This window comes from Apodemus sylvaticus, chromosome 5 (assembly GCF_947179515.1).
Source record: "Apodemus sylvaticus chromosome 5, mApoSyl1.1, whole genome shotgun sequence".
NCBI classification, from domain to species: Eukaryota; Metazoa; Chordata; class Mammalia; order Rodentia; family Muridae; genus Apodemus; species Apodemus sylvaticus.
The window spans coordinates 137,404,215-137,431,994 of NC_067476.1; the positions used below are offsets into that span (position 1 = coordinate 137,404,215).

Here is a 27,780-nt window from a genome sequence, read left to right on the forward strand (position 1 = left end):
CCCAGAGGTCCCAGGCATGGTTCTGCAGAGCCCTGATTCTCTCTGTGACTCAATGTCCCATGAAGCACCTGCTGACCTCCGACAGCCCTGAGAACAGCAGTGCCAACTCACCACAGCTGCTGGACGAGCCCAGCAGGGACAGGGATGGCTTGGAGTCCTGCAAACAGGATCAGGAAGGTTTGCAGCTGAAATTCCTACCCCAAATCTTTGCTATCTCTTCTTGCCTCCACTCAGTGTCCTACCATTTCTGTGGTGAAGGAAGAGAGAGTTCCATCCAGGTGCATGGCCAATCACTCCAGCACGCATGCGCCACCGAGCGGCCTCCTTCCTTCAGCTCTCTGGAGACATGTGTCCCCCTGCCATAAAAGTACTAAAGTCCAGCACTTGGGAGGCAGAGGCAGGCGGATTTCTGAGTTCAAGGCCAGCCTGGTCTACAGAGTGAGTTCCAGGACAGCCAGGGCTATGCAGATAAACCCTGTCTCAAAACAAAACAAAACAAAACAAAACAAAAACAAAAACAAAAACAAAAGTACTAAAGTGCTGTCCTTGCTGCCCATCACAAGGCTAAAGGAACTTTCTGGAAAGATCTCCAAACCAACCTGTTCTCACTGGTGCCTGCTGGGTCCCAGTCGAGGCAGCCAGGCAGCACACACTGTTCCTGAGAGCATTGCTATACTGAAGCTCACCGTGTTCATACCAGGGCCCTAACCAAAGACAAGAAGGAAGGTGGCTCCTAGCAGAGGGAGGGAGGGAGGAAACAGGCAGTTCTCATGGAAGGGTCCCTTAGTGGCTTCAGAAATGAATTCTTCTCCGGTTTTCCTTTTCATCATTGTCTGAGCCTTTGCTTCTCTCTTTTAAAGAAGCCTTGGAAAGAGAAATTGTTGCCTTGGCAACTGTATCAGCACCCTCTTTGATAGAGCAGCTTTTCAGAGATGTGCAGCGTTGGACCTGCTGGGTCCAACTGCGCTCAATCATTCTGTAAGGGAGCATTCACTTGTACAGATGGAATGGTTGAAGACCTACCTGGACCAAGGCCTGGAGGGGTGATGGGATAGAGCATCTGTAGGGAGATATCTACAGCCTGTTCATCTGTAGGGAGATGCCTACAGCCTGTTCATCTGTAGGGAGATATCTACAGCCTGTTCATCTGTAGGGAGATGCCTACAGCCTGTTCATCTGTAGGAAGATGCCTACAGTCTGTTCATCTGTAGGGAGATGCCTACAGTCTGTTCATCTGTAGGGAGATGCCTACAGCCTGTTCATCTGTAGGCAGATGTCTACAGCCTGTTCATCTGTAGGCAGATGTCTACAGCCTGTTCATCTGTAGGCAGATGTCTACAGCCTGTTCATCTGTAGGCAAATGCCTACAGTCTGTTCATCTGTAGGGAGATGTCTACAGCCTGTTCATCTGTAGGGAGATGTCTACAGCCTGTTCATCTGTAGGGAGATGTCTACAGCCTGAACTGAACAGGCTTAGAGGAAGACAACCAAAGAGCAAATTAAAAGTAGTCAGGACGAGGAGAATAAAGACTATACCACAAATGCAGACAATATGCAGGACAGACCAGAGAATTACAGAGGAGACAACTAAGAGACCTCTAAGGAGGAGATCTGGGTCGTGTGTCTCTGTGTGTGTGTGTGTGTGTGTGTGTGTGTGTGTGTGTGTGTGTGTGTGTGTGTGTTTTCCTTTTTATGTGTGTGTGCTGGGAAGGCAAGAGGTTGACACTGGGTGTCTTGCCCAGTTGCTCTCCATGTTGTATTTTGAGACAGAGTCTCTCACTGAACCTGGAACTCCTAGACTGACTGCCCAATGGACACAAATCTCTGTGCTGAAATTACAGACACGCCTCACCATGCCCATGTTTTATGTGGTGCTAGAGATCTGACGCAGGTCCTCATACTTGTGTATCAAGCACTTTACTGACTGAGCCTCTCCCCAGCCCTAAGGAGACATTTTTTTTATATTTATTTATTTTACCTTAGCACACTAGTGGCTCATGCCTTTCATCCCAATATTCAAGAGGCAAAGGCAGACAGACCTCTGTGAGTTCAAGGTCAGCTTGGTCTACAAAGTGACCATAGAGTGAGACCCTATCTCAAAATCAAACAAATACATAAATAAACAGCCCACATTACTTCATGTGTATATATATATGTGTTCATGTGTGTATGCTTGTGTGTGTGTGCAAGTGTGTGCATGTGTGTGTGCATGTGTGTGTGCATGTGTATGCACGTGTATGTATGCTTGTGTGTGCAAGTGTGTGCACATGTGTGTGCAAGTGTGTGCATGTGTATGTTTGTGTGCATGTGTGTGTACATGTGTATGCACGTGTGTGTGTGTGTGTGTGTGTGTGTGTGTGTGTGTGTTGCCTGGATGTATTTATAAGCACCATGTGCATTTCTAGCACTCAAGAAGGTCAGAAGAGAATATCAGAACCCTGAAGCTGGAGTTACAGATGGTTGTGAGTCACCATGGGGTTCTGGGAACTGAACTAGGGTCCTCTGCAAAAGCAACAAATTCTTAACTGCTGAGCCATCTCTCCAGCCCCTAAGAAGACAGTCTTTACATCCATGACTAAGCAGGTTCAAAGGACGGAGGCAGATAAAGAGCTGTAGGAAGAACAGACAAGGCAAAGGCCCCACCGTTGGCATGAGTTTAGTGAAGTTCTGTAACCACAGGAAGCCAGTGTGACTGGAGGCTGAGGACAAGTGAAGGAAGACTGTGGCCTTCCAACCATAAGCACAAAACACACATTTAGACACACACACACACACACACTCACACACACAAGCGTGCACAGACAGCTCCTGATGTTTCACCCCCTTAACTCATGGTCAGTATGAAACATGTCTGCCCACCTAGACCTCAGATGTTACCTGTAAGCAGAAGAGTGCTCTCCCATTTCTGTCATCTGTTAGTCCTTCAGATGCTGGATCAGCTGGGGTTAGAGAAAGGAGGTAAATGCATGGCTTGGCCTTAGGCTACAGCGGAAGAGAGGGACTCCTTTCTGAGGTCACCAGGAGACACACTGGGTAACAGCCTCTGGCTCCCAGTAGTCTCTGTTGCCCAGAGTTACAAGTGTAGACACCAAGTCTCGGAGACATTAGGATATAGACTAAGGTAATAGAGATAGAACTCATGGATTTAATAGACCTGAAATGGAGTAACCATGCCTGGGGTAGCTCTGCTGTCCCCAGCCAGAGCTCTCTTCCCTGGACAGAGGAACTGACACAGTAGTGACATCTCCTAAGTGGCAGGAAGGGAATAGGACCTGTGGCCTCCCTCCCCTCTAGCCCCATCCTACCAGCCAGCCTCCATCCTCAGGCTCCTGACAGACCGTGCTTCCCTCCTGGAACTGTGTTCCTCTGGGTCAAGGCCCTCAGGGGCCCTAGAACTCTAAGAAGAAATTCGAATGTTCAGCCTATAGCCAGGGCTCTTCGTGACTTCTGAAGCTGCCTCTACCCAGGGTCCCTACTATAGAGTAAGAGTCTAGGTTTCCATAGGCTGCCATGGAAGAACGATCCATTTCCAGTTGGCTTTCATGTCCCTGTGGTACTAATTCAAGGCCCTGAATTCAGCACTGGCACAAAAAAAACCCACAAACTATTCTCTAGCTTTGCCCCCTTGCAGAGGGAAGGTGGGGCCTGTGAGATCCCTATGAACTAGTAAGTCATCAGGCCCAGGGACAGAGCCATATACTGTCCATTCTCTGAACAACTTAAGGAATTACTTTCCATGCCACTTCCACAGCACAGGAGCCTGCCTTCCGATATCCCCAGTGCCCCATAACCACTCAGTGATAGCTCAGTAGACCCCCCCTTTCATAGATGGGGAAACTGAGGCATGGGAAAGTGGCATCACATGGCTAAAGGTTCACGCAAGGGGCTACAGGAGTATTGGAGACCCAAACCATCTGCTCCGGATGAACCCTGTCTCCGTCTCACTCCCCTGTGAGCTAGTCAAAGGAAAACAACTGAAACTCAGTATCTTCTGGACACTGCTAACCAGCACTAGAAACTCACAGAGAAAGTGAAGTTCACTGCTGGGCCCTCTGCCTCACAAGAGGTTTCTGGTTTCCTGACTGTCCAGGCACATGCTAGACAAGTATCCTCCTGCTGCACTATGCTCCCAGCCCTAGCAGAGAGCTCAGGTGTTGATTCTGGTCTGGGAGGCAGTGAGGGTGGGGCTATAGAACCTGAGTGTCTCCTGACTGTCCCAGCCCCTTCCTGGGTGGGCAACACCTGCCGCTTCCCACCCAGGGTCTAGAAACCATTGTGCCTAGACTCTAGGGATAGAATGGATTGAGAGAACAGTGGATTAGAACCCACACAACTACAGTGCAATTGGTGACTAGTGCACTAAGAGTGACCTAGGGTACTGCTATGTTTTCCCATCATCCCCTGCTTCTTGCTCATGGTCACTACTGAAACTCAGAAATGGATCCCAAAGGCTCTTGGGCTCACTTCAAACACAGAAGCCAATCCAGGAACCTTTTCTTTTTCCTGCTGTTTGGGAAATGGCCTCAGGGTTCCATGGGAACACAGTTTGAAAATAAGTCCCAAAGAGAGGTGAAAGATTGTCTAACCCCCCTACATCTGTGTCCCTGGGCCTAAGGGCTGTGACCAGAGCTGGAATTCAGAAAGCACACTGAAAAATAGCCTTGGAGAAGCAACAGGTGATAATGAGTAAGTAGTAGTAAACTCAGACAGTGTAAGGCACATCTCCACTGGAGGAGGCTCGGCGCAGAGCCCATGGTCCTGGGAGCGCTGGCTTCCCAACCTTTGTGAGGGCTACAGGTGTGTTCAGTTTGTTCTGGCCCTTAAAGTGTGTCTCTACATGAAGTCAGGCATGTGAGGAAGAGCCAGACATGTTCACACACACTAAAAAGGGAAAGAAAGCTATTCTGGGGAAAATATGATTTTGTAGAGGAATTCAGAGGCAGTTAAACTACATGTGACTTTCCTGTGACATAGGCATTGCAGTTTCTAGGACCCTCCTTGGTATGCCATGGAAACACTGTGCTTCTAAGAAAAGACTGGCTTCCACCCAAACAAATAAATGATAGTATTTATCTGAGCACATCCAAGAACTCCAGTCTTAGAAGCAGAAGCAAGTACTCTACACCTCGTCCCGGTGATGGGCTCCGTGGTAAGGAAAGCCCATGGGTGCCAACACAGCAGCCTCAGCCTAGGCAGGCACCACTCACCACCCTCTGCTTGAGCTGGATCTCATCAAGTGTTTGCGCACGCGGGCTCCCACAATTCTCTGCTCATGGGGAACCGTGCACATCACCCAAGAGCTTCAGACACCCACGTCCCTCCTAACGTGCACATCCCATTGTCTGATCAGACCTCACTCCGGCACCAGGTGCAGATATAAGAACTTGGACATGACAGCAACAGAGGCTTAAAACAAGAGGATAATCCTTTCTGTGCAGGACAAGACCAGGGGTCATGAAGACCAGCAATGGGCAGAGCTGAGATAAGTAACCGAGGAAATGGAAGGCAAGAAGCAATATGTCCACTGCAGGGGCATCTACAGCATCCCAGAACAGTTCAGACAAGGTCAAAAACTATCCATCTGTTAGGAGGTAAAAATCCATCCATCTCTTAGGTAAGGTGGGCAAAGGTCACAGGTCAGCTCCTCCATGAGACAAACCCCAAACCTTTAGTGTCTTCTTTAACCCATGTGGCTCAGACTCTCTTCGCGGACCAAGCTGCTGGGCTCTGACCGTCACACCATACCTTAGATAAAGGAAAAGCACCGTGCAAAGGGCCCAGCATCCGCCCTAGTCAGCTCCAGCAGGCAGGGTTCCCATCTTCTTCTCAGACATTTCTCCTTGTAAAGTACCTGCAGGGACGGCTCAGTGATTACACAGATGGAGCACCGGATGCCCTTCCGGAGGATTAGAGTTCGAGTCCCAGAACATATCAGGCAGTTCACAACCGTCTGTAACTGCAGTTGCAGGGAATCCACTGCCCTTCCCTCTTTAGGCCTCCACCAGGCACCAGGTACATGTGGTACACAGACATGCTATGAGACAAAAACACCCATAAACATAAAATAATAAACAAACAAGCAAACAAACAAATAAAATTATCTGCAGAACCTAATCACATGACTGCCTAATACTGGAACATGGCTTCTACATGTGCACATTGCCTGCAGTATTCTCTGTCTCTCTGTCTCTCTCTATGCCTCTGTGTGTGTGTGTGTGCTCACACACGTGCACACACGTGTGCGCATATGTTCTTTGACAATTTTCCAATCAAGGTGTTTCACCATCTTGTCCTTCCCCCACTGGAGCCTTGTGACTGCTCAGACCAGTAGAGCAGGTGTTGGATGGTGACCCTGAACATCAGGCTATAAAAGAGCACAAAGCTTATGCAAGGCCAGTCAGGAGGAAGCAAGTACCTGTTTGTTTGCTGCTCGCTCGCTCGCTCGGGACCTGGGCTCAGGAGCCCGTGCATTGATTTCAATGACCTGCCCCTCGGATTCTCCCACTTTCTCTTTGGTCTGATGATGAGCCGCGGCCCCCATCCACTCTTCAAAGAGGGAAAGGGACACTCAAATTGCTGTTGGTGTCAGCTGAGAAAGAGCAAAAGCAGACTGACTTCTGGGAGCTGAACCCAGAAGGAGACTGCCAGCCTTAGGTGTCCCTGCAAGACAGTCTAGAGGCTCACAGTGACAGGTCAGACCTAGATGGGACATAACGACCTCACAGGACCCCATCAGCAGAGATACCTTATAACTGATGAACTGGACAGAAACAAGGCCTCTCTGCCACTGTCTGTACAAAACCCAACATGGCCATGTCTAGGCGACAGCCTGGCTTGATTTCTCCAGATTGTGTCTGAGAAGAGGGACCACTGTTTCCATGCAGGGTACAGCTCTGGTCTCAATCCTGTCCTGTCTGCCTCCACTACAGTATCAGACTTACTAAAGTACCTATTCATTATGCTAACATCTCCATGGTACCCAACCTAGGACAAAGCTCATCCCTAAGCCCTATTTACAGTCACCTAGATGCCACCACAAGCCCTTACTAAGATTGTCTTTCTGACACTGAGGGTCACCAGCCAGTATCCCTTTGCAGCTGCAATGATGCTTCATTAAAAACTGTGGGACTGCTCCCTTGTGGTTTCAAGTTAGAGATCTCCAGTCTGAAAATGAATTAAAATAGTTTAATATATAATATATATCATATATTTAATAAAACATATGAGGGGTCAGTCCCTCAGCCTAGAGCTCTCGGCAGACCACAATAACACTGCAACAACATCATCAATATTATAAATTTCAGAGTATGTCTTTTTATTCTTTGAAAATTTCATGCACGTACACAGTGTGCTGTGCTCACACCCACTTCCCACACCCTCCCTCCAACTCCCCCGTCCTCCAACAGCTCTCTCTCAGTTTCTATCAATTTATGCATAATTATTAAGATAGTGATAATATGGGCTGGAGAGATGGCTCGGCATTAAGGGCACTGACTGTTCTTCTGAAGGTCATAAGTTCAAATTCCAGCAACCACATGGTGGCTCACAGCCATCCGTAAAGAGATTCGATGCCCTCTTGTGGTGTGTGAAGACATCTATAATGTACTTACATATAATAAATAAATAAATCTTTAAAAAAAATAGTGATAATAAGCGTCATTACTTACTCACCTCAACTCTACCGGCATAAATATGACCTGCTTCAGGAATTCAATTCTCATAACTCTCCCTCCCCGAAGAAATGTAATCGTATCCACTCACCATTAGGCAGGTTTGCACATAATGGGACATTCAAGGAGATTGGTGGCACAAGCCTGTGATCCCAGCACTCAGGAGGCTGAGGCAGGGGGATCCTAGGTTGAGGCTAATCTGAGCTACATAGTGAGACCCTGTTGTCTCAAACGTTTAAAAAAAAATGGTATGAAACGCTTTTGGTACTAGAGTGTGTGTGGCCCAGCAGGTTCTGACTGACCATGCATCTGTGGGTGGCTGACCAGCTCAGAGAGCTGCCGTGTCTCCTCCTCCAGCAGCCTGGCTGGGTTTCATGGTACTCACCTGTGTCTAGCTTTGACCTTCCCTGTTAATCAGGTCACAGGGAAGGCATAGAGAGAGGCCAAGCTTTGAGGGGGCTCTGCAGAGTCATGTCTCACCAGGTCAGTCACCCTGCTGAGAGATGCCCACCTCCCTTGGTGTGTGCCTCTCCCACGACAAAGAGTCTGCCAAACCAGCTGAAACCCGTAGAGACCAGACAGCATCATTTGTACAAGCCTGGAGAGCAGCAGTGAACTCCAGCTTCCCAGATAAATATGTATGAGTCATATCTACATAAACCAATTTTGAGATATTAAGAGATAAGCTTCCAAGAAGAAGGCAAATTCTGCATTCGCCTGTGAGGCCACCTAGACCAGCTGGATGGAACTGCCCACTCCCAAAACACAGGTTGTGCCTAGGACAGATGAGGACAGAAAGACAGCAAGAGGGGAGGGTGAGCCCCGCTCCACCGCCTTTCTCCAAACGTGGAGCCCACACACAAGGAAGGAATCTGAAAATTCACAAGATACCTGTCATAGCCCAGAGGAGCCACAGGAGACATGACTGCAGATAGAAAGCAGTCCTAGATGGACCTTCAGCCCAGGGCCTTAGGAGCAGACTGAGGAAATACGGTAAGGGGCGAGCCTATCAGCTAACGATAATGTGACAATATTGGTTAATTGTGCTACATGCAGTACAGTGATACTGGTGCATGCAGCATACAAGCCTGGGCTCAGGCAGCCCCAACAAGCCAGGTTTGGACCTCCATTCCCAATAGGCCAGTTACAGAGACAGGTCACAGTGAAAAGCAGGGAAGGCAGAGATATCCAGTTCACATTGGAAAGAGGAACAAAGACATCCAGGGACCAATCAGGGACCACTTGTCCCCTGCTGACAAGCCCTTCTTGGGGTCCTGACATGAGGCTTATGTTGCAATGGAAGGGCAGAGGTATGCATAGCGTGAGCACTAAAATCTCTCTCCCAGAAACAGTTTGTCCTCTGGCTAATACCAGCCTTCAGCCTTGTCCTTTTCCCAGCATGAGACTCTTGGGGAGACCGAGTTTCTTAAAGACCACTAAGGAGGGTATATTCCTTGGAATAGCTTCACCCATGCCGGGGCCCTTACATCCTAATATGTTGGTGGTGGGGACGCGCCATGACATGCGGGACTCTGCCCTATCCTTCAGTAGCTCTGTTGTTGCTTTTGTTGTTGTTGTTGTTATTGTTCTTATCTCTTTTCTTTTTTTTTAAGATTTATTCATTTATTATATGTAAGTACACTGTAGCTGTCTCAGACACACCAGAAGAGGCATCAGTTCTCATTATAGATGGTTGTGAGCCACCATGTGGTTGCTGGGATTTGAACTCAGGACTCTGGAAGAGCAGTCAGTGCTCTTAACCACTGAGCCATCTCTCTAGCCTAAGGCAGAATCTTTCTACATAGTCCTGGTTGTCCTGGAACACACTCTGTAGACCAGGCTGGCCTCAAACTCACAGAAATCCATCTGCCTCTGCCTCCCAAGTGCTGGGACTAAAGGTATGTGCCAGTGTGTCTGGCTTTTACAATAACCCTTAAATATAAAATTGTCCCAAAACAATAGTTTCTTAATTTTATGCATAAGGGTGTCTGCCTGCATGTGTGTGTGTCTACTGCATGTGTGTGTCTACCACATGTGTGCTTGGTATCCACAGAGGACAGAAGAAGGCATCAGATCCCTGGAACTGGAGTTGCAAACAGTCACAAGCAGGGAGAGTCAATCCCAATCCTCTGGAAGGGAATCCTGTGCTCTTGAGCATTGATCATCTCTCCAGACCATTACTGGTGTTGTTGTTTTCAGATTTGTTTCTTTCATGTGTATGAGTGCTTGCCTGGGTTTATGTATGCCTGTGGCCTTGGAGGTCAGAACTGGAGTTATAGATGAGTTCTGGGAACTGAACCCAGGTTCTCATCCATGGCAGCATGTCCTCTTACCCACTGAGCCATCACTCCAGTCCCCAGCTGGGTATTTTTTTTAAGTATAAGAAGATCTGACCAGAGCTGACCTGTGTCCATGTGTCATCAATGTTTCAGTTCCCCTTCAACTTCCGGTTGCTGCAGCTGTACTTGAACAGTTCATTTTTAACCTTTAGATTCAAGATGGCCACTGGGCTCCAGCTGTAATCCCTGAGCTCTATGCCAGAAGAGAAAGACAGAGAGACAGAGACAGAGAGACAGAGAAAGAGGGGCGAGAGGCGAGAGAGGCAAAGGGACTTTCCTCCCAGCTGCACAAGCCTCTCCTGGGGATATTTTACACAAGTCTCACTGAATGGCTTGCATTTCTGGTAATTAGTAGCTTCAAGAGCTGCCAGCACTAGAGTCTATTTTTGGAGGGGATGGGGTTGAGACAGGGTTTCTCTGTGTAACATCCCTGGTTGTCCTGTAACTTGCTATGTAGACCAGGCTGGCCCCGAACTCATAGATCTGCCTGCCTCTGCCTCCCAGGTGCTGGGATTAAACACTACGGTCTACTGAGGAGGGGAGGAACAGATTTGAGAAAACAAAGAAGCAGCAAAGAGCAGGAAGTGCAGAGGCAAGCAATAGCCCCTCTGGGCTAACCTAATTCTATCTTAGAGATGAACACCATACTGCACCAGGGTTTTGTCAACTTGAAACAATCTAGGATTATGTGGGGAAAGGGAACCTCAAGTGAGAAAATGCTCCCCAATCAGACTAGCTTAAAGACAAGGCTGTGGAGCATTTACTTGATTAATGACTGATGTGAGAGAGCCCAGCCCACTGTTAGTGAACACTGCTAATGTCCAGTACCTGTACAGGTGGTCCTGCGTTCTATAAGAAAGCAATGGAGCAAGCCAGGAGGAGCAAACCGCTAAGTGGCATTCCTCTGAGACTTCTATGTTCCTGCCTCCAGGTTCCTGCCCTGCTTGAGTTCCTGCCCTGACTCCTCTCAGGACAGACTACAGGACAGAATGTGTGAGGAAAATAAAATGTTTCCTTCCCAGTTTGCTCTGGGCTGTAATGTTTCGCCATAGCAACTGAAATCAAACTAGGACAAACACACTGAAGGTCAACAGGGTCAGTGACTTTCCCAGAGCCCGAGCTTCAGATGAGGAGGCTGTCAGATCTGAAGCCACCCACAGCCCTGACTTTTGGGAGCTGGGAAAGGGCTCGGTGGGGTGACGTAAAGCACTTGTTGCACACATGTGAGGGCCTCAGCTGGATTTCCCAGAACCCGAATAAACAGCAGGGCATTGCACACATCGGTAACCTCAGTAGTCAGGGCTGGGGGAGGGGGAGGACAGATGAGTAGCTCTTAGGAGCTCTAAACAGTGAGCTCCAAGTTCAGAGAGAGACCTGCCTCAAAAAAATAAGGTGGGAGCCAGGTGTGGAGGCACACGCCTTTAATCGCAGCACTCAGGAGGCAGAGGCTCAGATGTCCAAGTTCTAAGCCAGCCAGATCCACAGAGCAAGTTCCAGGTCAGCCAGAGCTACACAGACACACACACACACACACACTCACATACATGCACCCCACCCAGGTCCTGATTCCTGATTGCATGCCCTGACCATTAGGCCATGCTGTCTATCTTCAATATAATAGGGTTAACCAAAGACATGCTAGTGTTGTTTTGCTGAGGCTGAACTGCTGCTACTGGTAGTGTGGGTGTAGGACCATTAACAAGATGCCATTCCGCCCTGGGTCATTACACACTTCCATCCAACCGTGCTGATAACCCCTTCCTCCCACCACGTGGCTCTGCATTACTCACAGAGAAATTTCTTCAGGCCTTCTGCCTCTGCACCACACAGCCTCTGCTCGGCAGGAATTCAGCCCTGCATACCAGAGCCACCTCAGAGCCCTCCTCCCTGGAGCCGAGGCCGTGTGGAAACCCTCTGGGCATGATTATAGTGCCTGGCTTTAGATCTTGTCTGCTGACTTTGATGCTAGTACCTTAACCTCTCTGGGCCTTGACTGCCCGATCTGGGAAGTGCTAGCAATATCTGTCTGTCTGTCTGTCTTAGAAGGTTGTAAAGCTTCAGAGAAAATGGAGGAGAGGCGCAAAGCAGAGTGTCTGGTTCATGGTACACACACACACCAAGCAGGACCCAAAGTCCAAATACAAGGTCAGACGGATCCAGCCACACTTGTACTGATAGTCTGTGGCACTGTGTATGTTACTGTTTTAGGGTTCCATCCACAGAAAAGAAAATAATTAAAAATTCCTTCATTAGGTTCACAAACCTTCCTTCATAGCTCATCCCAACCCCAGCTTACCTTCTGGAAAAATCACTCCTCAGTTCCGGCTCAGACTCTAATTCCACCGTAGTACATTGAACATGGCCTTGCCCCGTTTGCCCAATCAGCTCACGGAACACTGATGCTACTGCCAGAGCTAGGAATTATACAGAAACCCGGAATTTTGAGGTATAGGGGAGAGCAGACCCTTAAAATAAAGAGGGGTAAGCTTCCCAAGCCAGGAGGGTATCTTCAAAGGCAGGGGTGGCTCTCCTGGGTCTACCCTAAACCTGTGATGTGACTTTGCACCCCCTCTCCCGTATCTTTCACTGCATCTGTTCACTGAGGTTCCCCACTTTACTCCTACTGCGCCGTTCACACACGGTGATTCCCCTCACCCCCCAAAACCAGCCATCTGATTCTGGAGAATCAGATTCCAAGGTCAGTGCTTTTCCCAGAGACTCATGTGATTGCTCCCACAGGCCAGAGGCCACCAAGGTATCCCAACATAGCCCCCAACAATGTTGCCTCGGTGGTTACCTTGGCCAGGGTTTGTGGAGTGACACCAGAGAGTGACTAGCTGTAGTTGTAAGCTGGCGTTCCCAGAATGGAGCTGTGTGAATCCTGGCAATCCAGCAAACTCCTGCAGAGACCAACCAGAGCCCTGGCTTCCCTCTGCAGGGCACCAGAATGTCACAGCTCTACCCACCTCTGCCTTCCTGACCTCACTCGCGACTCAAGTGCCCAAGAGGGAACTGGCAAGTGGCTCACAGAAGGCATCTGTGAACAGAGGGAAGCAGTTGGGGTTAGTGGGAGCTTTGGGGTGGGGACTCATGTGCCCAGCATGTACACAGGTGGTAGTCAGTGTTCAAAATGGAAGCAGGAGATGATTCTGGGAGTTGGATCAGTATATTTCTTCCCCCATACTTCCTATGTGCTCTCAACTCCAAGTACAAGAGCCGGAGCTAGCTGCAGCAACAGCTGGAGGGCTGGAGGGAACTAGCTAGTTTAGTTTTCCCAGAAATACATGCAGGTCTGGTCCAGCCCAGCCCATAGCATTCATCTCCATGGAAACCAAACTTCTCCTAACCTGGGAGGCAATGCTTGCTGTTCCTTCTGATGGCGTGCTAACAAGGACGCAGCTAACCGACATTTTCAGGCCTTGTACTGTCTGACCTGCATCTCTTCTGCCATGCGAGGTGTTAATCTACTATGTTCCAGCTGAGAAAACAGGCTCAAAGAGCGTAGGCGATTGATTTTTCCAAACCACAAAGCAAGCTAGTGGCAGAAACAGAATTTCAATCTTCAGATGGTCAACTGTTAGAGAGGTGAGTCCTGCACCCCCCCCCCCAACCTCAGATCCTTTAGCAGTAGAGAGACTGAGGCTTGTGGAGAGGAAGTCTGGGGGGTACACATTTATAGAGCTCCCCAAAAGTTTCACTATCTTAGCCCCACAGGCAAGTATACCCTCAGAGCCTAGAAGAGGATCTGAGGCAGAGCAGACACTTACTGAATACAGGAAAAGGGAAAGGAAGGGAGGGAGGGAGGGAGGGGGGAAGGGAGGGAGGGAGGGAGGCAGGAACCCAGTCTCTGCCACTAGCAGAGCTGTGGGGATGGCTGATACACACAGAGCCACAGTAGCAAGTCAGGAGCCAGTGAAAACTGGCATCTCTCATCCCTCTTATACAAGCCGCATCATCCTGCAGGTATTTAGACCACGCCATTCCTGGGGCTTCGTCATACCCACAACCAGGCTTGGCAGACACCCAGCACAGAACCTGGTGTCTATTGGCTGGGTTTCCCTGTGGGTGTGAAAACCAAAATATTACCCTAGAGGTGGAGCCGCGTAGCCAAGCTGAGCCAAACCCTAAAGGCAGTGCAGGCGTCCAGCCGGGCCTGTCTGTGTTGGGCTTCTCGGTGGCGACTTCCCTTGACATCTGTTTTCTTTTTCTGCATAGATAATACTGTACTGGTTGGTTTTGTATGTCAACTTGACACAGGCTGGAGTTGTCAGAGAAAGGAGCTTCAGTTGGGAAAGTGCCTCCATGAGATCCAACTGTGGGGCATTTTCTCAATTAGTGATCAAGGGGGAGGGCCCCTTGTGGGTGGTACCATCTCTGGACTGGTAGTCTTGGGTTCTATAAGAGAGCAGGCTGAGCAAGCCAGGGGAAGCAAACCAGTAAGGAACATCCCTCCATGGCCTCTGCACCAGCTGCTGCTTCCTGACCTGCTTGAGTTCCAGTCCTGACTTCCTTTGGTGATGAACAGCTGTGTGGAAGTGTAAGCTTTCCTCCCCAACTTGCTTCTTGGTCATGATGTTTGTGCAGGAATAGAAACCCTGACAAGACAAATACATCCATATATGATCCCAACTCTCAAAAGGCACAAAAGGAAAAGTCTCCCTCCCACCATTGACCCCAGCCACCCAGTGGATTTAGGGATGGGGTAGCACTCCTTTGCAGCCATGTTCCTGTTCCCACAAACAGCCAGCACTTCAACTGGCTGTTCCCATATTCTTGCACGCCTAGTGCATACAGCACTTTTGACCACTACATGGGATTTTGTGGTGTAGCTTGGCCTGAGATTTAGCAATTTTTCAGAAACGGACATTTTCTATTGCTAACTCGAGCAGTGGGGAGAAGAAGAAAAATCCCACACTGGCTGGCGGAGTCTGCGCTCATCTGCTTGTCCACACAGAAACTGTGAGGGCCATCGGGTACTGAACGTGCTCTAAAGCCCCTCTTCTCAGGAAACTGTGGAGAAAAGTGGCTGGGGCAGGCCTCTTCATTCACCACCATCACATACCCACATCTGTGGAGGGATCCACAGATACCCAGATAGTGATCAGCTGAAGTAGGTGTTTGTGAGCCTCTGCCCTCCCCCACTGTGACCTCAAGCATGTGACTTCTCCTTCTAAGACCATATCAGAGCCAGATCTACTTCATGCCAAACCTGTACCCTACCCTGCTCTGTGGGTGTCTGTGGTTATGGAGGAATTCATTACTGAGTGGGCATCTGGTTTTCCTTCCAACAATTAAGTATTTAAATATTGACAATAAATCAAAGCTGGAAACCACGCCCATCAACCACGCCCCTCCACCCCGCCTTGAGTAGCACACTTGATGGCATCAGCAGGGATGCCATCAGCACTTCTCCTTTGCTGGACTTGACAGCAGGGGTGGGCAGTGCGCCTATGTAGAGGTACCGAAGTAGGATTTGAACCCAGAACGCCCTATGTGACTCCGTATACTCTTGGAACCAACCTCACTGATCCCAACTGACCACAGCAAAGAGAGCATTCTTTGTGACCGCCATCCTATCTAAGCGTGCGTCTTCACCAGCTAAGCAGCCACTGCATAGGAGTGAAAGCAAATCCCCAGGCTGAGAGCAAGCTTTTCAAACTGTAGGATTAAGGGATTATCCCACCCCCCATGGACGGGGAGGGCAGGTTATGTGGGAAGGAGACCGGCTTGCGGGTCAGAGCTTCAGAACGTGGGACCAGCTGTCCGGTGATCCGGCTCCGCAGACCAGACCAGCGCCAGGCAGGAGGCTCCAGACAGAACCCCGACTCCAGCCGGACACCGTAGGAGGATAGGGGCCTCACTAAGGCCCATGCTGCTGCGCTATTTTCAAACCTCAGAGACCAGGCAGAAGGCCAACTCTGCCCTCCCACAGATTCTGTTCCTCACAGAGGGGGTTGGTGGGGGGTGGGGTGGGTCTAGGCTTGCCAGTTCCGAGCTGCTCTCTGGCTTTGTGACACAAATGGGAAAAGAAGGATCAGGAAGAAGAAAGATTGCCACCTGTCTGGAACCTGAGCCCTCTCACTTTGTCATTCATTCTCGTCCAAGCCTCTCTAGAAGCTGGGGACACCAGAGCAGAGAGAACTCCCTGCCTCCTGGGGGGTTGGGGGTTCTAGTGAGACTGACAGCCACGTGGCCCCTGGAGGTGGTAAATAAAACTACATCAGGTGGCGCAGAGCCCACCACTGCTGCTGGTTATGTGTGGGCTTCGGGTAAACAGGAAAGAGCTCCCTGAGGGGGTAACACTGACACAGAATAAAAGAGAAAATGAGTCGCGTGGGTCTCCAGCCTTGGTAAGAAGGCAGCTCGTGCAAAGATGCTCCTGGAATAGTAGGGAGGTAGCCTGGGGTGTGGAGAAGAGAAACAGGGTCAAGGTGGTGACCCTGATGAAGCGGACCTTGACCGTGAGGATGGTAGTCTAGGCTGCCTGGCAACATGGGCGGGCTCACAGGACTAAAGGCTCACCGGGTCCAAACCCACAGGACCTTGCACACGGCACCTGGAATCCTGTTTTTCCGTGACTCTGCGGAGCTTTCGTCCCACCCTAGGGATGCAGTGATCAAGGCTGTCACCTCTCCAGCTCCCGACTGTTCGGTCCCAGCTCAGCTTCCAGCACACTAGGGGTCCTCAGGGATGATTCTCTTACAATCATTCTGCGAATTCGGGGACTTTTTTTTTTAAGTGGCTTCAATTTAAAGGACGGGTGGAGGGCTTGTTCAAAAGCACCTGGGAAGGCAAACTACCCTGAAGGAAAACTGAAACCAATAAATGAGCCACTGTCTGTCGGACATCTCTGGGGCAACTGAGGGAATTGTGGCCAGGTTAGGAGGCATCAAGCAAACAAAAAAAGAAAAGAGCGACTCATGGAAAATCAATGATCCATACAAGAAAGGAAATACAAAGATGTGAAATGCAGAGATGTGAGGCGGTATGTGTAGGGCTGTGACATAAATGTTGTAGAGTTGCTTTATGAAAATCTGTGGTACACATTGAGTTAGAAGAGAGTGAATAGAAGCTAACTTCCTCGATGTTGATCAAACGGAAGTTTGAACACAGGCTCATGCATCATGCTAAGCACACGTGTGTGCACCATGTGTGCTCGAGTCCCCCCAACAAAGCAATCACCTGAAAACTCGTGACTACTTACAAATGAGGACTGACCAGAGGACCAGTGAGGGAAAGGGCTGAACTGGGGCAGGCCAGCAGGCTGCTGCATTCGCTATAAAGACAATAGATGGCAAAGCCAATCAATATTTACCCAGGATCAACCAGTGGGGTGTGGGGCTCCTTAGAAACACAGAGGTAGGTACCTGGGAAAAAAAATTAAAAACAACAACAACAACAACCAAAAACCAAAACAAAGAGCTGAATGCGGTTGCTTTGGAGGACAGTGGCTGGGAGGGGAGGATGTCATTAGCCGCTTAACCCACACAGATTCAGGAGCAGCCTGTGGGTGGGAGCAGGAGCAGGAGCGGGACTTGGGAGGGGACAACACTGGTGACTTCCCACAGTGATGGAAATAGGGCTGGGGCACAGTCCACACTTGGCTAAACTCAGTGAGTGATGAACAAGCGATGGCCTTTTAAGAGCTGGTGTCTCACCGTTAATAACAACAACAATAATAATACATGGGGCGGGGAGATGGCTTGGTGAGTGAACTGTCTGCTGCCCGAGCGTGGGTTCAGATCTGTATGTCCACTGCAGGGACACACATAGGTGTGCCGGGGAACATCTGTAGCTGCAGGGTTGCAGGGACACACACACAGGTGGCTCCCAGGGCCTGCCGGCTAGCTAGCAGCCCTGACCATGGAGAATTCCACGTTCAGCCAGAAACCCTGCCTCAAAAACTAACGTGGAGGATAACAGAGGCGGGCCACAGATGTGGGCCTCTGGCTGGCACACGTGCACGTGCAGACAAGTGCACCTGTACAAACATATGTACACGTGCACGCACACGCGCATCGCATACAGTAATGTTATATCATTCCCCAGGGGGAAACGTGTTGATGTGCACGCACACTTAACTTTGAGAAGCTTTATGAGAAGTGTTGATACAATGGAGAGATAGACGTGGGCAGATGGACTCCAGGCAGAAGAAACGCAGTGAGGCATTAGAGTGCATTCAGAGGTGGGTGAGTGTTCATCGGGTAATTTCTTCGTATTTCAAGTCTTTCTAATAACGAGTCGGGGGAAAACGGGCCACTTCGTGTGTCATTTGAAATACACAGTATTGTTAAAAACCTAGCTGGGGGCCTGGAGTGTGGGCTCGGCAGTTTTGTTTGTTGCTCTTGCAAAGGGGGCCTGGGTTCGATTTCCAGTTATAAACCACCCCCAATTCCAGTTCCAGGGGATCCAATGCTCTCTTCTGACCTCCAGTCACCAGACACACATACAAGCAAAATATTCAAATGTATAAAATAAGATAATCTAAAAATAACAAAACTTAAAAAAAAATCCTAGCTAGTGGGGTTGCTCTGCCCATGCCTGGATAGGCCACATACCTCTGTGCATGCGGTGTAGCTGTCACTATGCTTTAGCCTGTCTCCACTGTGCTCTGGGAACTCAGTGTTCAGGGGACAATAGCCTAACTCCTCACTACTCTGTGCCCCCCAGCACCCAGGATGCCAAGTCAGATGGGAAAAGTCTGCCCTGGATCTCCTGGGATGCCTTGTTAGCAGAAATAACCATTTCACCAGAGACAGCCCTTACAGCTAGCTGCATTCCACACTCTGCCCAAAGGTAAACTGAGGCTGGTGTGTGGGGCTTTTCCAGGGGCCCTTCACACCTCTAGCACTGAAGTGGATCACCAAGCTGCAGTCTCCCAAGCTCCTTTGTGTATGGTCAGCTAGGAGGGAGGAACAGAAAACAGGTCTCTGCCTAATTAGGCAACTTGGCAGCTGGGGCGGGGCTGGCTGGGAGTCCCCCACCACCACACACACACACACACACACACACACACACACCAGGGCATCAGCTGCCTGAGTCTCTGAAGGGCTGAACAGCAGCAGCACAGCGTGAGCTTAGGCTCCTGAGTCTCACAGCACAAGGGAGGCAGAACAATGGAGGAGCTGGTTCCCCAGATCCTAGGGCTGCCAGGAAGAGGGGGAACCTTACAGCCTTCTGCTTCCACAAATTCTTAGAAGCCGAAGAACCTTCCCAAGACCAGACAGCGCCTGGGGGAGAAATCAAGGCTGGTTCAGCCCCACGGCCCTCCAGAGTCCTCAGCTACAGAAAGGCACAGCTCCACATTTAGGGCTGACGCCCCTGGGCATTCCCGCTTTAGATTCCTCCATCAGATTAACTGCCCCCCTACTGTCCCCCCTACACTGGGATGAGGACCATGGCTAACATGGGTACCCAGTAGGTACTTAACTGATAAGAGAGCTTGAGTACACAGGTAAGGGAGCCGCTCCAGGGTGGTGCTAACGACTGTAGAGTTCTGGAAGACCAGGTTGTAGCCCAGGCTGCTCTGCAGTCTTGCCCTGTGATGGCCCACAAGTTAGCACCACTCCATGATCCACTTCCTGCTCTAAGACACCACGACTGCCTCTCCAAACATCACCTCAAGTATCCAATGAGAGATGTGGCCAGCATAACCCTCCCTCCAGGAACTGGGGTTCACCACTGTTCCTGAAACCAGAACCCTAATATCTTTTTGTTTTGTTTTTCGAGATAGGGTTTCTTTGAATAGCCCCCAGAACTTGCTCTGTAGACCAAGCTGGTCTCCAGTTCACTGAGATCCACCTGCCTCTGCCTCCCTCCTGCTGGGTTAAAGGTGTGTGTCACCACTGCCCTGCCAGAAACCCTCATTTCTTCACGTGCCAAGTGCAGCCGGCTCACCTATCCTTCGGGGTGTCTGGGGCACTGAGGGTCACAAGTCAGAAAGAGACGGTGACCCAAGGCCAGCAGGGTACCCAGAGGGGCAGGATGGCTGGCCTGGATCTCCCACCTGCTCCTTTTCAGTGTGTGCCAGATCACCGCCCTCCTGTGCCCATCTCCAGATGGAGCAGGAAGCAGGGCCTGTCCTCAGTTTCCCCTTCTTTTTCTAAACCACCCCAGACATCGGGGTTTGGTGGTAAACAGGCAGTCATGCTGACCCAGATGTCTGTCAACCTGGGGGAAAGCTCCCACTTTAATGCTTAAAATAAAACCAGCATCAAACCTATCACCATCCCTGCTCCGATGTTTCCTGTTTCTGAGGACTAGAGCCAAGGCGTGCTGCCGGGAGGAAAGCCCCCCCCCTTGTGGGGGACAGCCAAGCCATCCCCCAGGTCACCCTTTGTGAACCCAGGGAGCCCTGCTGCTCCACTACACTGGAGAAAACTAACCTGGGAGACCAGACAGATGTGAAGCTACAGCATCCTCGTGTGGCTGCTCTGCAGGGCCCAGGCACCGGGACACAAATTACTTCAAAACTTCCAGAATACAAGGTCCCAACCCCTAGAGATTTGTACCACCCAGCCCTCCACTGAGGCACAGAAGCAAGACTGGCCTGGCCAGGGTCACCTGGGGTCTTAGGCAAGGCCGCCACTCTGGGCATTTCTCTTCCAAGTTCCTCTTCCTCTAAGAACTGCACCCTCCAGCCCCAACTCTGTGGCCTGGTGACCGAGAGTCAGTTTTCTCTTGTGGTGCACCCCTTGGCAGCTAAGCAGGGCAGGCAGAAGCTCGGGTGCCCCTGCCAGCCTTTTCTCTGAAAGCCCCTTCCTTCCAGAAAGAAGCCACTCAGCTCTGGTGCCCCTCACTGGCTGGCTGTCTCCTCACCTAGAGAGGACCCTGCAGGCTTCTGCAGGTGAGGCTGCCCTGCTGGAATAGTCCCAGGTGCAGCCTGTCTGCGCTGACACAGGACTACTGATCTCCTGAACACCAGATCTTGGTTCAAGAATCATTCCATGCTGAAGGCCCCACCCCAAGACTTCTCACACTCCTTCCCCTGCTACCAGAGAAGAGTCCAGAGAAAGCCCCCGACCTTGAGAAACAAACATTTGTGTTTATTAGCCACAGAGAATTCAGAGCGTCCTAACCAGTCCCTCCTATAGTCTACCCATCTAGGCCGACTGTCAAAGACCAGGAAGAACAGCAGACAGGCAGGCCCCCATCCTCTCAATCTCCTCCCCAGGGTGAGTTCCCAGGAAGCCAGGGCCCTTTGGGTAAGGAAGAGGAAGTCAGCAAAAGAGGACAGACAGGGAAGAAGGAAACAGGGCCTGGGCAGACAGACTTGGCAAAGCATTTGATTCCCATCTCAGTGGAGGGTAGGCGGCCTAAATCCAGTCTCACCCGAGGAACCAGGCAGACGCACACTTGTGTCACAAACCTTGTTAGGGGGCGGGGGAGGCCAAGGACAAGAGCAAACCTCTGTGGGTCAGTCCTTGCTTGCCAGAGGATGCCAGTCTAGGTCTAAGTCTTGGCCTCTACACTAAATTCACCCAAGGGTCTCTGGGTCTCTGCAGCCAATGGATACAGGAAAGGACAAGGTGCCAACTGTCTTTTCACAATGTCCTTCCGGGAAGCCTGAGTCCAGGAGGCCTATCCCTCAGTGGCAGGAGGGTCACGTGCCTGCCGCAACCCATATAGCCACTTGATCACACGGGCATTTCGCTCGATCACAGACACCCCATAGGGGACACGCTCCAGGGCCCGCTCTTCCACTGTAGCAGAGCTGCGGTGTGAGCAGCCCCCTTCAGAGCTGCAAGGTCCAGCACTTGGCCCGGCTAGAGACACGATGTCCGAGCTGGCCCTTGCTAGGTGGGCCACCCCCAATCCTCGTGCTTCCTCTGGGTCCAGGCCGCAGAAGTTAAAAAAGCGCTCAAGATCAGCTGCTGCCCTGGAAAAGCGCTCACTCAGGTCCGACTTGGAGCGTTGCAGACCAGGGGGCCGGCCCGGGCTGGAAGTGGTAGTGGTGCCAGGTGATGGATAGGGCCGGGCAGGTGAAGCAGGCAGGGGACGAACGTCCACTCGGCGCACCGCGACCGTACTAGGCGGCGGACGAGGAGGGGTGGCTGGTGGGACCTTGTGGGCGGATCCTTCTGGCCGTCCAGGTGTTCGGCTGGCTTCAGTTGGGGACACGGGACTATCACACAAGTTGATGAGGCTGCTAAGGATGTCGAGGTCCAGTTGAGGCCGGCGGCCAGAACAGGGCAGGACTCGGCGGCTGGGTGTGAGCACTGGGCCGCGAGGACCAGGGCTGAAGAGGGGCTGTCTGACCAGCGGGGGCTGCACGGGCTCTTGGCGGGTGTTGGCCACACGCAGGCTCTTGACATACTTCGCCTTATCAGCCTCCAGGCGTTCAACAGCACTCGGTTTCCTGGCTCCCCCATCTGCTGGCCTCGGTAGCAGGTAGCCAGGGACCTTGGTTCGCAGGCGAAAAGGTAGGGCGGGAGTGGCGGGGGCTCCGGGGCTCACAGGGCTCAGCGTATCCACAGGCATGGCCGTTACATACCCCGAGGGCAGAGGCGAGAAGACAGATACAGGCACAAAGTTGGCAGCTGGATACCGGGCTCCGCTGCAAGCAGGGAAAAGAAGACAGGCTGAGCACGTTCAGACAAAGGCTCACTGGCGGAAAAGCCTGCGCTATTATAAGGTAAAGGGCACGCCCCTGCCTCGCAAAGAGCCAATCACCAGGCAAAATGTACTACTGGGAGGCCTGTGGCCCCACCCACACCATTTCCCTCCAATAGTGGGCGGAGACCAGCACAGATAGCAAAACCGGGCCAAGGCCCAGGGTCCTCTCAACAGCCGCAGTTAGGAATTGGGAAACTGAAGCTCAAGGAGGCAATGGGCTTGCTTAAGCCAACCCTTACTTCCAAGAGAGGGGGTACTAGCGAGCGGGCAGTTGGGGTTGAATGACCATCCACATCCCACTGTTAACTGCACAGAGCCAGATACCACCACCATCCCGCAACTAGCCCAGGCAGGAAGCTGCACAGTGCCAACCACCTGCCTGGACATGCCAGGCCCATAAGGGGCACGAACGCAAGAAGCTGCAAGGGAGGAGCAGAAAGTCCCCGCCCTCCCCTAGTAGAGACCAGATCAGGGTAGCTTCCAGGATAGGGCTCCTAGGCCAAGCCCATCAGAGATCCAGGCACGTGCACAGGCATAAACATCAGCCCCAAGCTATGCAGTTGCAAGGAACTATCCAGGTCATAGCCCCACCCAGTGCTGTGGGGTTGACCAATCACCATGACAGTGTTTATGGGCTGCAGGGCCATGCAGATGCTCAAGTGTCCCCATGGTTATCGAAGAGTCAGGTGTTGGAATATTCCAGAGAGTCAACCCTGTTTCCAAAGAAACAAGGCCAGAAAGTGCCAGATTCCCAGCCACCCAGGCCCCTCAAATACACAGTGTAAAACCCACATACCAACCCTCCTGGTCTGTAAAGTGGGTGGGGTCCCCCCCCCCAGGCATTTGCAGATGAGGTCCCTCAGCAGTCACTAGCTCCTGAATCACACTAGCCATGCTTCAAGTTCTCCATGGCTGCGCGGCAGGTGGCTCCTACAGCAGACAGCACTGCGCAGGAACGTGCCAAACACTGTAAAAAGCCGCGTCGCCGCCCCAGAACAACAAACATCTCAAGACAAGGATCCCCACTGTGTGCCAGACACTCAGAGCTACTCTCCTGTACCACCTCCAAGAGCCTGGAAGCCACTGTTACCATTTTGTAGCTGGAAAAACTGAGACTCTGGGAAGTGACTTCCTTAGGTCCCAACGGAGATTAAAAAGGCAGATAGACTGCCATGAAGCCTAGTCTGTGCACACTAATTCCTGTCACACAACTTCTCCACATGCACACACACATGTACACACATAAACACATACATGCACACACATGTACACACATATATGCACACACATGCACATACACACGTAAACATATACACAAATGCATACATACACACACTATATACACACATGCACACACATAAATACATATACATACACATACACACATGATACACAAACACACACATTCACACACAAACACATACACACACATACATACGCAAACACACATATACACAAACACATACATACATACGCATACATATACACACTCATATACACACATATACACACACTCACACAAACACACACATATATCCAAACACACACACACTATCTCTTTTCTCATTATATCTATCGGTGTCATATAACTTACTGTGGATAAGGGTCTTTCTTTCTTTGCTGTCCCCAACTCCCTAAAATGTCATCTCCACGAGGGTACAGGCTTCGGCTGCTTTGTTCACTGAGTCTCAGCTTCATGGTGTGGCTCTCAGTACATGCTAGATATTCCACAAGTGTGTCCTGAACTAAAATGCCCGTGGGAGTCAGGGAGAACCAGCACACCAGTGAACTGGAGAGGCCCTGCCCACCGCAAGCAGGGGGTCCAGGGTAAGGGGTGGAGTGCCACCAGGACTGGCAATCCAAGACAAGCTTTCTCTAGGTTTTTAACTGTGAGCAAATTCCATCACCATTTTAAAAATACAACTAGTACTGGGCAAGCATAGTATGTCTACAGATAGATCTGCACCTCCATCTGCTCTCCCCAGCCCCCACGGAAACCTCAGCACAGTTTTGGGGAGAAGAGCTTCTCCCAAGGCTTAAGGGGCTGGCCCCACACAAACAGACCTCAGCTGACCTTGGATGGTTAAGGTCTGGCCAGCAGAACTGCTACAGAGCCCTGTCTAGGTAGCCAGACTCTGCCTGGCCTCCCTAACCCCCACATCTGCTCTGCCACCCAAACCAGTCCAACCCGTTGGTAGTGGCTGAGGGAGTTCCCTCCCCGACATCACCTGGGAAAGAGGAAGGAGGTCAGAGGGGCAGGGCTAGGGCAGAAGCTCCCCACACCACCGCCTTGCTTTTACCCACGACCTAACCCTACATAGAAATGGGGGAGGGGACAGATGTGTGTTCCCGAGCCTGGTCTGATAGACACCAGGGTCCCCGTTCACCCATCAGCCTTGCACCTTGCACGAGGGGCAGCTTTTTAACAGACTGTTCCCCTATCTTAAACCCAGTTAAAAATAGACCTCCCAGTGCCTTCGGGTCACCGCTGGAGAGATCAAACGGGTTCGCAGCACCTGGAAAATGGGCAGCGCTCCTGAAACCAGACGCACTGGCATAGACTGAGGCTCTGACTGTGGAGTGAGCAGACCCCGCCCCCTCCAAGGGTCTCTAAGCCCGATCCAGAAGGGCAGACCTAAGCCCCAGCAGAGACAAAGGAGACAGCTGGTAAGAGCTGATCACAATGCGCCGGCGGATCCGCACCGACGCACGTCACAGGGGCCCCTCCAAGAGGAAGCTAAGATCCCGGTCGCCAAGTGAGATTTAACGTCTCCCTTGAGGTCTCTTTACACCACGGGCTTCCAAATGCTGCCGCAAACGGTTCTAAATGCACCAACCTTGAGCCTTTCTGGTTACTATTCCAGTGCGGTAGCCCGACTTCGTCCCTCCCTTCAGGATCCCAAAGAGTAAGTAGATCAGGACTCCGGGGAAAGTCCCTAGCTTGGTTTCGGGTCGTCCTCGCTTGGAGGCGATCCTGGAAACTCAGGCGGCGAAAGAGCGAAGGCTGAGTGACCCGCCCCCCCCCCCCCCCCACACACACACACCATCTGCTGTGCCTCTCTGAGCAGGAGTTGGCCCACTCTGCTCAAATGCAGAGACTGAAGGGACAATCTCTGATGCGCCCCTCACCCCCAAGCACCGCAACATACCTGGCTGTGCAAGCCGCCTCCTTCCAGCAGCCTGCACGCCTCCCGCCCACCTGGCTCAAGTAGCCGGCTTTTGCGCAACTTCCGGGGCCTGGCAGGTGAACCTGACGGCTGGGAGTGTCCCAGGAGTGGGAAGGAGGGCCAGGCAGTGACCGCAGTGGGTGACTGACGGCCCGGTTTGGGAACCTAGCCGGAACAGCGCCCCCAGGCTCACCCAACCGGGCTCTTATCCGACCCGGAGCCTGCACCGCCGGCAACACATCTGAAGTTGTGCGGGATTCTCGCTGATGTCCACGGCCAGGCACAAGGTGCTCTTTCTGCGCATTCAATCTTGCCGTGATTAAACGGGGCGCCGGGAACATTAGTGTGGTCTGGGTAGCCTTCCTGTGAGGCAACTCCATTGTCATCAAGATGACTGATGGAAACCCCAGACAGGCCAGGCTGAGTCATTTGCCCAAAGTTGACGAGGGGGGTTGCGGGGTGGGGTCCAACCTGGGCACTTTCCCTCCCACCACTCCTTCAATGTCACCCTTTCCTCCTGTGTGCCAGCAGGTGGCTGGGCCACAGTTCCATGAACAAGAAGAGTGGGACCTCGGGGGACAGCCCACCATGAGCTCTCAAGGCTTGAGGCTGCTGACTACAGCTTTGTGCCAGCTGGAGGGATAAAGAGGGACGGCCACAGCAGAGTGGCATGAGATGGCCCATTTAACCCTTGAACAGCAGGACCACCAGGAAGTGGGCAATCTGAAACCCATATTTCACAGAGGAGACTACCACCCTACTTAGGGGGGGATCCCTGGGAGGGGTCCGCCTGTTCCCTCTGCCAGTCCAAGCCTTCTGTCACTTTCCAGGGTATTGTGAGGTCTGGGGAAGGAGATGCCCACCAAGGCCTCAGATCCCAGGGGCCCAGGGAGAAGCACCCCTGTACCCAGGGCCAGAGCTGGGAGGAGGAGATAGGAAGTGGCCTCTGAGCACGGATGCTCCATCTAGTCCTGGACATCAGTGGGGATGTGGCACAGGATGTCTCCGTAGCCTGCCAGCTCACTCAAGACCCAGCCCTAGCTGGGATAACAGAGGGACAGGCTTAGAGCTGGCCTCGGGCACTCACAGTCGAAACGACAAAGACTGCACTTGTCAAGGTAAAACCCTGTCATTTCTATACATTTCTTTGGCAGCAGACACTGTTTGAAGCTTTTGTTGTTGTTGCCATTAGTAGGATGGGTGTTTGTTTTAAACAGGGTTTTACAGGACAGTACAGGCCAGTCTGAAACTCTCCATCCTCTTGCGTCAACCATCGGTCTGGGGTTACATGTGCATACCGCCATGCCTATCTCAAATTATATATGAACTCATTTCATCCTTAAACCCATCTATGAGGTAGCTACTGTTACTGTGCCCATTCTACAGATTGAAAAAAAACCTGAGGCTTAGAGAAGTAATGCCACCTCCCTGAGATCACACAGTCAGTAAATGACAGAACCAGGATTTGAACCCAGGCTTGGATATGGGAAGGAAGAAACAAGAAACAGAATGTGTCTCCTGGGAAATCCGTAAGACCCCACAGACCGCTTGTGTGGGCTCCATAAGGAGCTGCCTGCCACGAAACACATCCAGCCATGTTCTGGGCTGTAGTTCCCTCAGCTGTCTCACGGCAGTAATGGCAGCATCTTCCTAGCAGATCACGCTTCGCTGCTGCTGTGCTTGACTGATACACTGCTGTATGTTCTGGTGATACACTCCTGCCCCCCATGCTGCCCTCCATCTCTGCCCACATCTACCACTTCATCCACACTGTCGTTCTTGGTCCGGCCACAAAGCCCTCCTGGCTAATTCTTTACAAAGGTCTTTCCTGCCTCAGGACCTTTGCACCAACTGCTCTCTTTCCTCACTGTCTTCAACCCTTATTTTAGATGTCACCCTTCTGAGGGCCCTCCCCGGCTACCCCGGGAGGCCCCAGTAGATCTTCTTGCCCCCTTTGTTCCCCTCAAAGCACCCTGACTGATCTTGGAA

At 51.4% G+C, this 27,780-nt stretch overlaps 1 protein-coding gene across 6 annotated transcripts in view; it reads right to left on the minus strand.

The window, feature by feature from the left end:
• The window catches only part of Fam110a (family with sequence similarity 110 member A), a 66,581-nt gene that overhangs the window by 34,106 nt on the left and 4,695 nt on the right, over positions 1-27,780 (minus strand). For 2 of the 6 annotated variants that reach the window (XM_052183881.1, XM_052183882.1), the window contains one exon: positions 21,034-22,565. The exons of 1 other annotated variant lie outside the window; for it this stretch is intronic. In XM_052183881.1, the coding sequence (XP_052039841.1) occupies positions 21,590-22,489 (900 nt within the window). In that variant the 5' untranslated portion in view covers positions 22,490-22,565 and the 3' untranslated portion in view covers positions 21,034-21,589. Of the gene's footprint in view, positions 1-111; positions 6,233-21,033; positions 22,566-25,461; positions 25,535-25,773; positions 26,099-27,780 lie in introns of those variants that run through there. 3 more of the 6 variants (XM_052183880.1, XM_052183883.1, XR_007977982.1) reach the window with 3 other exon arrangements.